General features: G+C 35.3%; 2 protein-coding genes across 5 annotated transcripts in view; one reads left to right on the top strand and one right to left on the bottom strand.

Annotated features, from left to right (window-relative positions):
- The window catches only part of LOC111507945 (uncharacterized), a 139,939-nt gene that overhangs the window by 42,161 nt on the left and 82,082 nt on the right, over positions 1-15,696 (bottom strand). The window lies entirely within an intron of this gene.
- LOC141482670 (complement inhibitor CirpT3-like) lies at positions 9,365-14,636 on the top strand. The gene is made up of 3 exons (XM_074176277.1): positions 9,365-9,523; positions 13,111-13,228; positions 14,417-14,636. Exons 1-3 carry the CDS (start codon positions 9,436-9,438, stop codon positions 14,508-14,510), a joined length of 300 nt encoding a protein of 99 aa, XP_074032378.1. The 5' UTR covers positions 9,365-9,435; the 3' UTR covers positions 14,511-14,636.

Genomic DNA, 15,696 nt, shown 5'->3' with positions numbered 1-15,696 from the left:
ATTACTAAAATCATTTAAAACACATTTAATGGTAAAATTCTTACCCTGGCCAAGGGGTTTTCTATACGATTCTTCGTGTGCGGTGTTCTGCACGGAAGTCCTGCTGGGACTTGATGAGTGACTGAGGGCCTTCTGTTTCTTATGAATCTAGAGACGAGAAACGAAGGTTGTAGAATTGAAGAAGTGATATCATAGCTAAGATCACATGAGAGATGCGACAGTGATTCAGACATACCTAATTTCGGAAATCCTTCCACCTGGCACGAGTTCGGTATCCACCACAAATCCTCAAAAGAGCTTAAGTTTCCGACTGCAAATATCCACACCAAAATGACCAATCAGTCTTCCACTATACAATCCTGACTTGTAGAAATAATCCCCGTGAAGGATGGCACAAATACAACCAAATATATCCTACAATCAGTCTGATGATACCCTTTGAACTCCGAACCAAGCTCACCGAAGGCTAACTTCCAAATACTAAGAGAATGCCACATCTGACAGCTAACCAGTTGTTGCCACAGTGCATCCAATCTACACTACAAGCACCAAGGGGCGCTGTGCACAACATCATACATCTATCAATTCCTCCACAGCCACTTGAGACAATATCAACAAGTCCATGACCCATCAAAACTCCTTCTCAAAGCAATGCAACCCTAAAACAACCCTTGACAACTTGAGTAACCGATCAATCCCTCACCCGTGAACAACTGTAGAACTAGTTCGGTGTAAGTCGACGGAACGACACTACGAAAGTTCGGCAGATGTCAACCAACAGCTGTCTCTTAACCTTGTTTACGAATATTTACAAAATATATTGTTCCAACCTATTTTCAACTATTTACCAATCCTTATTCATGCGATGGAATAGAAACATATAAGGTAAGTCGCCATAACCTTCCCTTTCAGTACAAATATTAGAGCATTCATATTATGCAGAATATTTACCGAAAATATCAAACAGTATTCAGAAACCCAGAGGTAACTAATATTGTTTTTCAGGCGATATGGCTCTAATATGTCAGTAAACCTTCTGGAAGTGATGAATAACAATCTATGCAAGAAATATTCTCGGAAAGGTATAGGGAATAAGGCAGACAACGGCTGAAAAAAATGATAGGTGAAGAAAACTGAGAAACAAACAATAACAACTATTTCAACCTAGCGAGGAATTTCGGATCTCCAATGTCGATTGGCAATAGGAGAACGCGTAAGTACTGGTCAAAGCAGTTAGTCAGGGAGCATACATTTATTCTTATACATTTCAGGTATGGTTTTCTATGGAACGGAAGATTCCCATTACTATGATGTTAAATGAATAAAATGAACTTGTAACTGAATTACATTGTTAATATCCTCTGAATAAAGATCTTAAAAGGTAAGGTAGTGGTTTTGAAAGGTCACATAAGAGCAGTTTGATCTAGTGCTAAATTGAAACGTAACAACTTCTTTGAAAATGTAGGTCGGGCACACTGACAAACCAGATGTGTCCCTAGCTGTGACGAAAAGTTCGTCATCAATAAATGACAATTCTGTCGATTCCATAGTAAATAAACGAACAATATCTACAATATTTACAAGTAAATTTAGACCGTTACACCTTAGCCAAGAGACACAGGAAACAAGGATATTTTGTATAGCCACCTTGTTGTCCCAGGAGAAAGTTCACCATCACAAAATCAACACAGATCGTCCACTGATGTTGGTCATACTTGATGTTTTTTAGCACCAGCGATATTGTTTTATATTCTTCTTTCAGTTTTGTAGAATGCCCAATTGGTATACTTCCATATTTGTTATCATTATGTAGGACACACTTTAAACTTCGCCTGGAACTGTCGATAAAAAGACGCCAGTGATTTGGTGTATACTCCGATACACCCATTTTTTCTAACACTCCTTTAATTTTGTTACAAAAAACCATATCTTTTTGCTGAGAAAAAAAAAGGCAAAAGATCTTTTTCTCTATTACGGTAGTATGTAATTTTGGTGTCTGGGTGAAGAAGTTTCTTTTCCTTCAGTCTGGAGGCAAGCAACTCGGAAGAATCCATTAACGTTATCGTTATCGTAAATTGTACACGTAAAACATTCAGTTACTTAAATGTTTCAAAAAATTGAAAAATTAGAATTAAGGTGCTTGACATACATACCTATCTAATCAAAAGATTAATTTGAAAAATGGAATTATTCACTGAAGAAATATTATAAGTCCATTAATATTTTGAATGAAACTTCAAATAAAAACATCAAAACTGAATCGTTTTTTAAAATTATTACTGCAAATTTTCTCTTTACTTCGAAACAAATTTTACAACTATCCACCCTATGTTGGAGACTTACTATACTATACTACCTGCATCTCAGTATTACTATAGAATTTAAGACCTCAAACTTTATACGTTGTTCGAGAGGAATTTTACATTCGTGCGCTGTCTGTTAAAGATTTATAATACTAGTGACTAGAATTTAAAAAAATATTTTTGACAATAAATTGAACTAAATGGTGAAAAATAAATATAGTTTAAAAAAATTAAAAAACACGCTTTTATAGAATATGAAACTAATAAATAATAACTATAGTTTAAAAAAAACTAAAAAACACGCTTATAAAGAACATCGAACTAAAAAGTTAAAAATATTTGTTTTGAATAATCTTAGTTCGATGTTCTTTAAAAGCGTCTTTTTTAGTTTATTTAAACTATATTTATTTTTCACTTTTTAGTCTGATTTATTTTCAAAAATAATTTTTCTAGTCACTAGTATTATAAATCTTTAACAGACGGCGCACGAATGTAAAATTCCTCTCAAACAACATAATAAAGTTCGAAGTCTCAAATTCTATAGTAAACTGAGACAGTTGTAAAATTTGTTTCGAAGTAAAGAGAAAATTTGCAGTAATAATTTCAAAAAACAATTCAGTCTTGATGTTTTGATTTGAAGTTTCATTCAAAATATTTTTTCAGTGAATAATTTTATTTTTCAAATCAATCTTTTGATTTGATATATATGTCAAGCACCTTAATTCTATTTTTCTATTTGTTGAAATATTTGAGTAACTTAATTTTTTAGGTGTACAATTTACGATAAAGTTTTCATTGTTGAAATCGATATTCTGGTTTGATTTCAAATAATCGAATTAGATTTTAAAATGTATCTTCCGTTTAGTTCGGAACTTTTTTCTGTACTAAATCACGGGTAATTGTAAATATTTAAATATTTCATCTATAGTACAAACTTTCGCTAACACTTATAATTCTGAAAATATGTTTTTTATTTTGATTTTCTTTTGAACAACCTATCATGGAAGTTACGTATAGCGGCATCTGCCCGCGAATAGCTCAAGCAATAATTGATAGTTACGTACAGCGCCATCTGCCCGCTTTTTTCACAATAATACTAGTATTTTTCGTTAGTTACTGTTTTGAGCTTATTAAAAAAAAAACCTTTCAGTTCGATGTTCTTTAAAAGTGTTTTTTAAGTTTTTAAAACTATATTTTTTTACTTTTTTGTTTCGTATACTATTGTAATATTTAATAAAACTCGTGTTCACTAACCGACCGCCTAGACACAACTGAATAATCCCCGTTCCCTTCGGTTACTTTATCAGGGGTTACTCATTCATGTCTCATCGATCCATTTATTGATACAGAATACTACAACGGAATAGTACAACAGAATACTACATCTCTTCCTTGTTTTTATTTCAAATGTTGAATCAACAACAAATTATCACAATACCAATATAGATATAATTAAATATATACAAAATTCAAATCAATAGTGTCAGTAATTAACAGCAACAGTGATAAACCACATAACCTGAAAATAAAGTATAATAATAAATAACGATCAGAGATTCGATTCTTTATCATCTGTTAATATTTTCCATTCTCCATCGACCTTTTTCAGGTGTATAACATTCCTTCTTACCTCCTGTCCCGTTTCATCGTTTCTTAGGTGAACATCAGCACCTTTTTTATTTACAATAGAATGGAGAGTGGGTGTGAAGTTTGGGCAAGTTTTATTTTCCCTCTGCATTTCTTTTACATAGTATACCTTATCTCCTTCTTGAAAGCAATCATCTTTTGCTTTTCTTTTCTTGTCGCTATATTCTTTCCCTTTTTCTTTTTCTACTTTATCTCTGTCCCTCAATTCGTTGTCTATTTTATTTTCAAAGTCCACAATACTTGGAATTTTATCTCTAAATTGTCTACCGAAGAAAAGTTCACCTGGAGTTTTTCCTGTTACCGAGTGGGGAGTGCTGTTGTACATCACTAAATAATCCTGGAGTGCATTCTTCCAATTTTGTTTGAGTGACTGACTTATTTTTATTCTTTTCAAGATATCTCTGTTTTGCCTCTCAACTTCGCCATTTTGTTGAGGCCAGTAAGGTATAGTATGAAAAATAGTAATTCCATACTGTTGACAAAATTTACGTAGCTCTTGACTCGCAAACTGTTTTCCATTATCGGCGGTGATTGATGACGGGTAGCAAACTCTCGAAAAAATCTCTTGAAGCAGATCTACTGTTTTCCTGGCAGTTATATCTTTAGTGATTTTAATCTCCTTATAGCGACTGTAGTAATCAATGACCACTAGTATGTACTCCTTACTAGGTAACGGTCCAAGATAATCGATAGCTATATCTACCCATGGACTAGACGGTAACTCCCGCCGCTTCATGGGGTTGGGTAACGTAGGTGTCGCTACCATAATACAACCTCTACAAGTTTTTACCATTTTCTCTGCTTCGCTATCAATCTTGGGCCACCATACTTTTGTTCGTAATCTACCTTTCATGGCCGAGATTCCTGGATGACCTTCATGTGCTGCCAGAAGGACATTATGCCTCAACTTTGCTGGTATCACGAGTTTGTTTCCTCTCAATAGAATTCCGTCATGATAGCACAATTCTTGTTGGAATATCTTATATATGTTGACTGATGTATCCCATTGATTTTCGAAGAGTCCTGTTCTAACTTTCGCGAATTCTTCGTCTATCTCTGAATGATGTCTGATGTCTTTCAATGATATTGCGATAGGTCGCGACAATTCTATGAGCTCGTTTATATTTTCCTCGTCAAAGGGTTTCGCAGGTGTCGTGACACATAGCCTCGATAGCGGATCGGCTATGTTCGATTTTCCTGGTTTGTACACTATTTTGAAGTTATAAGACTGAAGACGAAGTATCCATCTTTCAATGCGAATGTTTGGTTTAGATTTAGGGCCAAATATTATCTCCAAGGGTTTGTGATCTGTAACTAACTCAAATTCTTTTTCCCGTATAGATATGCCTTGAAGTGCTCGACGGCCCAAACTAATGCTAATGCCTCTTTTTCTGTTTGGCAGTACCTCCTTTCAGAGTTAGTCAAGCTTTTATTTCCATATCCTATTACTCGGGGTCCCCTTTGGTCAAATTGTATCAGTATACATCCCAGAGCCACTGGACTAGCATCGGCAATAACCTGCGTTCTATCGTTGGGATTATAGTATCCTAGTGATTGGATTCTGGACAAGTTATGTTTTATTGTTTGGAATGCCTTCTGTTGCTGATTTTCCCAATACGGTTCGATGTTGGCATTCTTCCCCAGTTTCAGCCGCAGGAGATGTCGAAATGGTTCAGTCAGTGTAGCTAGATTGGGTATCCACTTGCCTATGTAATTAATGAGCCCTAAAAAACTTTGAATTTCTTCCAGAGTTTTTGGTGCTCTAAAGGTTTTTATAACCCCCACATAACTATCAAGTGGTTTGATTCCGTTCCATGATAATGTGTGGCCCAAAAATTGAACACTCTTCATTCCGTACAGGCATTTGTCTCATTGAGTAAAACATTGTTATCGCGTAAGGTGTTCAGGGCAATTTTCAGCCTTGAATTGTGTTCCCGTTCATCACTTCAAAAATGAGGATGTCATCTATAAAGTTGACCGTACCTTCGCACTTGAGCAGAATTCTTTCCAGGGTTTTTTGGAAAATTTCTGGGGCACATGATATCCCAAACATGAGCCGCTTGTAACGGTAGAGACCTCTGTTGCTAATGAAGGTCGTGATGTATCGTGAATCTGGGGAAATTTCTATTTGATGGAAAGCATTTTTAATATCCAGCCTGGAAAATATTTGAGAGTTCCGAAACCTTGGAAGTAGTTCATTCATTGTTGGAAGAGGGTAGTTTTCTCTGATTATGGCTTTATTTGCTGCTCTCATGTCCACGCATATTCTAACTTCCCCATTTCCTTTTAGAACTGGAACTAGGGGAGAAACCCATCTTGATGGTCCTATAACCTCTTCTATTATGTCGGAGTCTAATAGTTCTTCTAATTTAGAATTTACTTTCGCCTCTAAAGGAATTGGTACCCTTCTATAAGGCTGAGCAACTGGTTTGACATTCTCATCGATAGGGATATCAATGAGAATATCTTTGAATTTTGGAAAAGTGGATATGTTGCTTATTAGCTCCAACCCAATTTTTAAAACTCCTAAGGTTTTTGAAGTATTCTTTCCCAACAGATTGTTTGTACCATTCTTTATCACATAAAATTTTGCAACTTCGGTTTATTATTTTACCCGAACTTCACAAACAAAACAACCCAGAACAACTAAGGGTTCCCTGCTTCCGTAAGCCATGAAAACCTTATTTGTTACTTTCTCCTGATTCATCACGTGTATTTTATGTTTTTTCAAATATTCCCAGGTTCTATCCGATATTAGGTTACTTTTACTTCCGGAATCTATTAACATTTTGATACTCACTCCTCCCACTGTGCAATCTATGGTCTCATCCTGATCTATATGGAAAACATAAGTAATCTCATTATCAGAGTGAGAATCTTCATCAATATTATGTGCACCAGAGAATTTGATTTTTTTATTTCTGGGGAAATTATCTTTTGTTTTATCTGAACTTCTTTTGAAATTGCCTAACTCGCGTGTTTTACAATATTGGGCAAAATGTCCAGGTAAATGGCATTTGTTGCATTTTTGCCGTCTCGCTGGACACTTTGGATCACTTGCGCTATGATTATGACGGCCACACCTAGTACAAATTTGTTTGGTTTTACCCTTAAATCTAGACGTTAAAGAATTCACCTGGTTGCTGTGGCCTGAAGAACTTGGAGAGATTTCGCCAAATCCTCCCAATTCCCGACTGACTATCTCCAGTGATGTAGCTTCATTGATGACTTTTTCCAAAGTGATGGCGTCTCCTGCAGCTAATATTTTTTTCCGCAGTTCGGTTGAGCTACCTTTTTCCACGATTTGATCGATTAGGTTCTCCTCGACGTTTCCAAACTTGCATTTTCCTGCCTGGTTCCTTAGCCTGAGAAGGAATTTTCCAAATCCTTCTTCTTCTTCCTGTTTCATAAGACGAAAAACGTGTCGCTCGTATACTTTACTATGCTTGGGAGAAAAATACTCATCCAGTTTTGTAATGGCTATATCGAAGGCCTTTGCTTCATTCTCTTGATCAGTAAGGTTTGCTCCTGGTATGTTATAGAATATCTCCTGTAATCCAAACCCACCGTGATGTAGGAGGTTAGCTCTCTTTTTCAAAGGGTCCTCAATTCCAGTAGCTTCAATGTAGATAAGAAAGGCTCTTTTCCATTTCTCCCATCGAATACCTACTGAACGGATGTCACCTTCGACGTCAAGTTGGGTCAAGCTTGAAGTGGTTGTTGGATTCATGGTTAACCTGCAATAATTCGTTCCGGTCAGTGACCCTCAGACATTGTGTCTGTTCGAGTTTTGACTCAGGTCAGTGACCCTTCAGACATTGTGTCTGTTCGAGTTTTCACTCAGGTCAGTGACCCCTCAGACATTGTGTCTGTTCGAGTTTTCACTCAGGTCAGTGACCCCTCAGACATTGTGTCTGTTCGAGTTTTCACTCAGGTCAGTGACCCCTCAGACATTGTGTCTGTTCGAGTTTTCACTCAGGTCAGTGACCCCTCAGACATTGTGTCTGTTCGAGTTTTCACTCAGGTCAGTGACCCCTCAGACATTGTGTCTGTTCGAGTTTTCACTCAGGTCAGTGACCCCTCAGATATACAGCCTTTGAATTTCAAGTCGTTCACATGTCAGAAATTTGGGAATCATTATGATTCAAACTATTAGCTATTCAGTCCAGTTATTAGTCACGTAGAAATTAATTTACCCGTTCAGTCGGTGTTTAAAGTATTTAATTTATTATTATTATACTTTTCCGTGAGTAGTTCAAATCAGATTTGGTTTCTGTATGCATATCTTTTATTGTTTACACCACATTCTGAACTCGGGAAATTCCTTTCTCTACATTTCTACGTGAATAATTCATTCAATTATTCCTTACCGTTTTTATGCTCCTAATTGTTTTCCACTCGTCGCCACTGTAATATTTAATAAAACTCGTGTTCACTAACCGACCGCCTAGACACAACTGAAAACTGAATAATCCCCGTTCCCTTCGGTTACTTTATCAGGGGTTACTCATTCATGTCTCATCGATCCATTTATTGATACAGAATACTACAACGGAATAGTACAACAGAATACTACAACTATAAAAGCGTGTTTTTTAGTTATTTTAAACTATATTTTTTTAGGATCGTCACGTGTGATGAAAAGTGGATAATCTACAACAGAAACGTTCAGGACAGTGGTTGGACGAAACCCCACCAAAATAATACCATGATTACTGTATGTTGGTCAGCGGCTGGTGTGATTCTCTATAACTTTCTGCAACCAGACCAAACCATCACAGCAGAGTTCTATTGTGAGGAAATCGACGAAATGTCCGGAAAATTACGTCAGCAACAGCCGGCATTGGTCGACACAAGGGGACCGATACCGCTACACACATCCGCACGTTTCATAAATCACCGTCCGAAAATTAATCGAATTCAGTGTCAAAGTTCTGCCTCATCTACCCAGATCTCTCGCCAACCGACTACCACCTTTTCAAGCACTTCGATAAGTATTTCATCGCCAATCAGAAACAGATAAAAAACGACCTTCGTCAACTTTATCGAATCTCGAGCATCCAATTTTTATCGACTTGTGTTACGTTGGCAAAAGTGCACCGATTCAAACGATTACAAATATATCATTAATGAAAAAACACTGATTCAAAATAAAAAAACGACCTGTTTCATAAAATTTAAATAATGAGATTTATTTGATTGATAATGAATTTTGTGAAACATATGTTTCTGTCTGGGTTATTTGAGTGTAATTTATGTGAAATTATCAAAAACGCCGTTATGTAACGTCTAATTAGAAAAAATACCCGTATATCAAGTTCGTCAGACTCAATAACAATATATTTTTAGTTCATTAGTTATACAATGATGTCATTTTCAATTCAGATTTGAAAGGTTATCATAAAAACGATTCTGATTTTTGAAATACTATATAAAGGATCCAGTAGTAAATTCATCATAGTGAAAAATAACCTTCTGCCAAATAATGAAGGCTCATTCAATTTTAGTTATTTGCCTTATCTACGTGACCGTAGATGCTTGGGAAGCAATAAGTTTATATGATCCTTCAACAAGTAAGTATTTCATTTTCAATAACTAATTTTTGACAAACTTAAGTAACACTTTATTGATAGATTAGTTGTTACCCGCGGTTTCGTCAGAAAATATTATTTTCCTAGCCAAAAAAAGGATCGTCTTCTAGCTTTCCCTGGATAATAAAACAAAATTCTTGTCGTTCATCGTAGTCCCCAGGTTTTAACGTATGAATATACTGTGGTTTACATGAATGAACATTTTTTTATATTGTATCTTTGCCAATTTCATCTGGAAGCGAAGATGTCCTTCTTCGCGAGTACTGATAATAGATAAAATAAATCAAGAAAGCATGTTCATTCTTGAAATGCTATATGAATATAACATAACAATAATATATAACTTCAATAGAAAACAAAAGAAAGAAAACTAAAACAAAAGAAAAAAACTGATAGTATAATTATTCATTGCTCTACTTGGTAAGAGTGGTTATAATAACGGACTCTCTGACAACACAAAAAAAGAAAGTTTTGATATCACTTTAAGATTTCCATTGCAACTTTTTTATATGATTCGCCGAGCAAGTAGGTATTAATATCGCAAAAGCTGTATATTGAGTTGTAGTTTTTACACATATATTTGATTGGGGAATGATATTATGTTTGTTCGTGCTGCAGAGCAATAAAATGTGAGATTCAGCCATGACTAAGCTCTTGGCACCCTAAAGTTCAGTTCTGACAGGAGCAAATGGCAGTCTACTAGGATGTGCAGTAGTTTATGCAAAAAGATTGTTGAAGCACATTTTCTCCTTTTTCTAAAAAAATCAATTGAAAGTGATTGAGAAGACTATAGTGGTCAGAACCCCTAGCTGGATAAATTCCAGTGTTTTTGAAGTACAAGAATTTCAAAAATTTTCTTTGAACTTTTTCAATTGACTACTCATGACAGAAATAGTAGGGGCTCCAAATAATTATTTGGAGCTCAATTATAATTGAGCAGTATTCAAGCTTGAATCTGACATGTGAGAAATATAATATCTTCAAGGCGTTTATGTTTGTGAAGTTTTGACAATTTCGTGTGATAAATCCTAACATTTTATTGGCTTCGGAAACTTTTTTGTATATGTGATTGGCAAATGCCATTTTAGAGTCAAAAAATACACCTAAATCCTTAGTCTCCACACCTCGGGTTAGCAAACTACCTTGAATATTGTATGGATGTTCAATATGTCTATGTTTTCTAGTATATGACATGACATTACATTTACCTATATTCAGATGTAGGTTATTAATTTCACACCAAGCCTGCACAGTATCTATATCTTCCTGCAATCATTCACATTTTGGATAGAATTCAGTATTTTCAGATCATCAGCAAAAAAAAGTTTCATAGAATTTATTTGTGTGCTTAAATCATTGATCAATATAAAAAACAGCGGTCCCAAATTCGATCCTTGGGGTACGCCAGACTTGGCAATTATTGTGTTTGATTTGTATCCGTTGTAATAAACTGTTTGGTTACGGTTAAAAAGGTACGATTAATAACATAATAATAATAATGATCATCGGATAATGTAAACTTTCATGACCGGAGATAAGTGTATGAAGGCTATTTTCCGGGTTTTCTGGCCGTCGGGTGTAGATTTTATGCCTGACGTTTCGTCTACTGCTGCGGAAGAAATTTTCAAAGGCGACGTAGTAATTACCAAAGTCATTTTCAGCAACAATTATTTTTGCTAAACGTTTGGGTAGGAGTGATTGGTAACTACGTAATTGATCCATTTTTCTACCATAAAGATTAACAGGGGAATCCTACACGGACTTTTTCAGAAGAAGCGCCGGTACTCGTAAGAGTACATTTAACACGTGGTTTATGCATGAAGCTCATTTAGTGTTCTTGCTTGTCAGCATCTCGACATCACCTTTCCAATCACTGGATTGGACGTACAGGACCTTAAAATTGGCCAGTTCGCTATCCTGATATAAATCCTATGGATTTATATTTATGGGGTCGTCTGAAGGCTCCTGTACTAGATGTGAATGACTTGGGGAACCGAATAATTGACAACTGCAATGTCATAAGGAATACTCCAGGTATTTTTAGACAGTCAATGACAAATCGATTGCAGTAGTGTATTTCATTAGAAGGTGGATATTTTGCTCATTTACTTCAAGGTTGAAATTATTTATTACTTTCTTTTGGTTTTTATTTTATGTTGTCCATGGATATTTTTAAGTAGTTTTTGTCTCGAAAACGAAGTGGCGAAAAAGTTGTACTTTCAGTTGCCTAATTAAAAAAAAATACAGAAAAGTCATTGACGTTTTTTCTCTCTCAATATTGTTGGCTATGGTGCCCACCGAAACGCCACTGGACCTAATAATTTCAATCTAGTTCGAGCTAAATAAGCGCCTTATTACTTCAAATAACTAGCAAATTTCAACCAAATCGGTGTAAGGGAAATTCATGATATTTTATAAAAAGGCTTTTTTTTGAACTTCAACACCCTGTATCTCGGAAACGAAGCAACTTCGGACATATGTTCATAGGAACTTTTTATCTTAAAACGACCTAATGAATCACCCTCTGAAGTTTCGTACCTGACGAAAACTTCACAACCCTAGAATATGAAGTCAATATCTTCACCTATTACAAAATGGCGGAACATTTAATAATTTCCTGAAGACAAACACATTAATATCGATATTTCTAGAAATATTCCTTTTTATCTGTCATATGGCAATTCCAACAAACCGATAAGGTTTGTTAAGTTATTTTTTGTTTATGAAAACGACAAAAACTGTCACTAAGACAATGAATATCAGTTAGAATATTCTCATTTAGTTTTCGGTTTTGCTAGTAGAAAGGTACTACGTCAACAATCCCTAAAATGGTCAATTCTCGTTCATTGGAAAAAAATTGAAGCGATTTTTATTTACTGTGCGACGCGTAACTTTCACAAGACCGAAAGGATTTTCAATGATCGTTTTCCGAATCGTCCTATCTGTAGCAAATATTTGAGGGAACTTGTATCCAAATTCACAACTACCGGAAGTGTACATAACAAAAAGCCACCAGGTCATCCGTCTATTCTGGAAGAACAGCAAGTGCAAATAATTGGTGAGGTGGTAATAAATCCTTAACAGTCTACATATTTCGTCGCAAATGTTTGTGAGATGTCTCCTTCTATTGTGTGGAGACTATTGAAGAGGAATAGGTATCATCCATATAAAATATACGGCAGAGAACAATAAATATTTGTAGACATATTGACGTTATTGTGTTCGAAAATGTTCGGCGTGAAATATCGGATAGGCTGTTCATATGTCAAGAAGTTCAAGGCAACCATTTCGAGCATCTTCTGAACTGACCTTAAGCTCATTACCTCACATTATGCAGTTAAATGTCAATATATTCAGGCAATTATTAAAAGTTCCCTCATTTTGTAGTAGTTGAAGATACTGACATTATATTCTAGGCTTGTGAAGCATTGTCAGGAGCTTCAAAAAGACATGTCACAAGACCCGCCTTCAAAAAATAAAAGGGAGGGGGGACGTTAAAGAAATGCACTGTATGTGTTGAATTGCTCCAGTCAAGAGATTTTGATTTCAGTTCGGATTTTATGTTTCAGATCATTCTGGCCACTGTTACTATTCAGAAATGTCTATGAAAGATGGAGAAGTAAAAAGAATAGAAGGACAATGTGCAACAGCCACCTGTGGGAGCGATAGAAATGTTTACTTAAAAGGGTAAGATGCTGATAGCAAATGTACTCGTATATAAGACGGCTACTTTCTCAATATTCACCACTGAGATCTCGTTAAAGTGGAATTATATGAGTTGTATCACTATTTGTCGGGTCCAAGGCCGTTGATTTCTGGAATTTCTTCCTGACGTTTCGGTAACGCGAGCGGCTAGTTTCTTCAGAGGTTTATACTACTGGGGCCTAAAGCTAGTCTTATTGCATTCACATTTTTTTCACTTAGTACTTCTCTTAAAAAGAAAGAAAGCTGTTGAAATTTCATGATATTGGCTTTATATTGCAGGAGCTATTTGCCTATGAGAGCTCTGTCCAAAATGTGTGCCGCGCGAGCTCACTGTTGACCAAAAACAAGAACTTTGATCAACTATGTCCTATATCTATTTCTGACCGTTTATGAGATATGAACTATTTCTAAAAATATCAACTTTTATCAACAAAATATCAACTTTTCATGAATTGAGAGTACTGATGTACTTAATTTCAATTATCGCTATGTTTTGGACCATATTTACCACAATTAATTTTTTATCTCGAAAACAGATAGAGATAGGTATAGGACACTGTTACCAAAAAAGTATTAAAATACCAGAGCGATTCCAAAAATGTATTATTATACGGGGTATTCCATTTGAAAAAATAAAGTTGCTAGGACTTTTTGATTGAAGTGGCAACGCCGCAATGCTGAAAATATTTAAGATCGATAGAACAGGTAAGGAAATGTGAGAGGTGAAATTTTCAGAAAAAACATGCTTTGCGTTTTCCAGAAACGTCTAACCTACCATCGACCGTGAGTCACACTGTATATATATCATTGTTCATATTGTTCAAACAACTTGTTATGCATAACTACTTCTTTATTTAATCAAATATCTCAAAGAAATGGCCACCATGTAGTGTTCCGCTCACAAATAACTTTTGTACGTTACCTCTTTATTTAAATAAGGCATTCATTTCAATACTTAGATATGCAAACATTTTCAACAAATATTTAATAAAAATTCAAATGATCCTTTGCAAAACAGGACAACTATTTCCTAAAGAATAGTTGAAGACTATACACAATTAATCACGAATAACAGAATATATTGACTTCAATTCAAGTTTGAGGTATTTTACAAGTGTGTTGCTGAATGTCAAGAATAAATGTATTAATATATTTGCTTTCTCTAATTAGGTGTGGTGCCACATCCAAAGAAGCGCCATGTAAAATTGTTGAAGATCTGTCAAAACCATACCCAGACTGCTGTCCTAAGTTACAATGTCCTTAGCTACACAAGCTACATCGTAAATGTTTGTATTTTCAATTATAATTCAACTTTCTTGGATGTACCTACCAATCAAAAATACATTACATTTATCGATTAGTCTTCAATAAAGTGTTACATAAGTAAAAATTCACTTGTGTATTTATTTACATTGCGGTGTAAACAAATGTTGACATTACCATTTTGAAAAAAAAAAAATTAAATCGTTACAAACAATTTTTCATCACTGTCATAAAAAAGTAGACTGTAGAATTAATTCAATTCGTGCTTTCACTATATCATTAGATGATTGACTTGGTGAAATTTAATATTAAACTGAATAAAGACGAATTTGTCGTTTTCATTACTCTGAACTTCGTCATCCGAAACACATACAGGGTGGGGCACCAAAAACGAAACAGATAAATATCTTCAGAACACATGTGTTCTGAAAAAAAAAAATGCAAAAACACGTTGATTTGTAATCCAAGGGGGACATCTTCCTATCATAACCTCAACTGTCGTACCTCTTCCCCCACACCTCGGTGACTATCAGCCAAACAATTTGAATAGGGAAAGTAGTAAGTGTGATACACCGTTAAAAAGGTAATTTCATAAGGAATTCAGCCATGTCACTTTTAGCTACCTAACTTTTGATTTTGGCGCCTTCTTGAGGGAAAAAAACTGTTCCGTATTTCAAATTATGATACTTCATTCACAAGCTAATTTGACATAAATTTGGTGACAATGCATTATGGAGTTTTTAGGGGAAAAACAAGATGGCGGCTTCACAATGGCGGACAAGATTTTCAATTATGGTCCGATTTGATTCAAAATTAATTAGTGGTGGTTTTCAGGGTCGGAAATTATGAATTGTTTTTCAATGCAAAAAATCAAGAAAGTGGCTCCAAAATGGCGGACGGAATTTGTAATTATGGTTCGATTTGAATAGACACCGAAAACGAATTCTTCAAAACATGTGTTGTGAACATGCAAAAACACGTCAATTTTAAATCCAAGGGAGACAAATCTTAAAGTTACCTCAACTGTCATACTTCTCTCCCCACCCCTTGTTCACACATACAATTTGATTAGGGAAAGTATTGAAAAGGTAATTCCATAGGGAATTCAGACATGTGAGTGTTCGCTACTTAACTTTTCATTTTGGCACTCTATTGCAGGGAAAACAACTGTTTCGTTAGGCTTGCCT

The sequence above is a fragment of the Leptinotarsa decemlineata genome, unplaced genomic scaffold (genome assembly GCF_025532065.1).
Source record: "Leptinotarsa decemlineata unplaced genomic scaffold, Ldec_3_MD MMD2_tig00001719_RagTag_RagTag, whole genome shotgun sequence".
Taxonomy (NCBI): Eukaryota; Metazoa; Arthropoda; class Insecta; order Coleoptera; family Chrysomelidae; genus Leptinotarsa; species Leptinotarsa decemlineata.
Note: the sequence above shows the minus strand (reverse complement) of the source record. Positions and strands in the feature narration are given on the sequence as shown.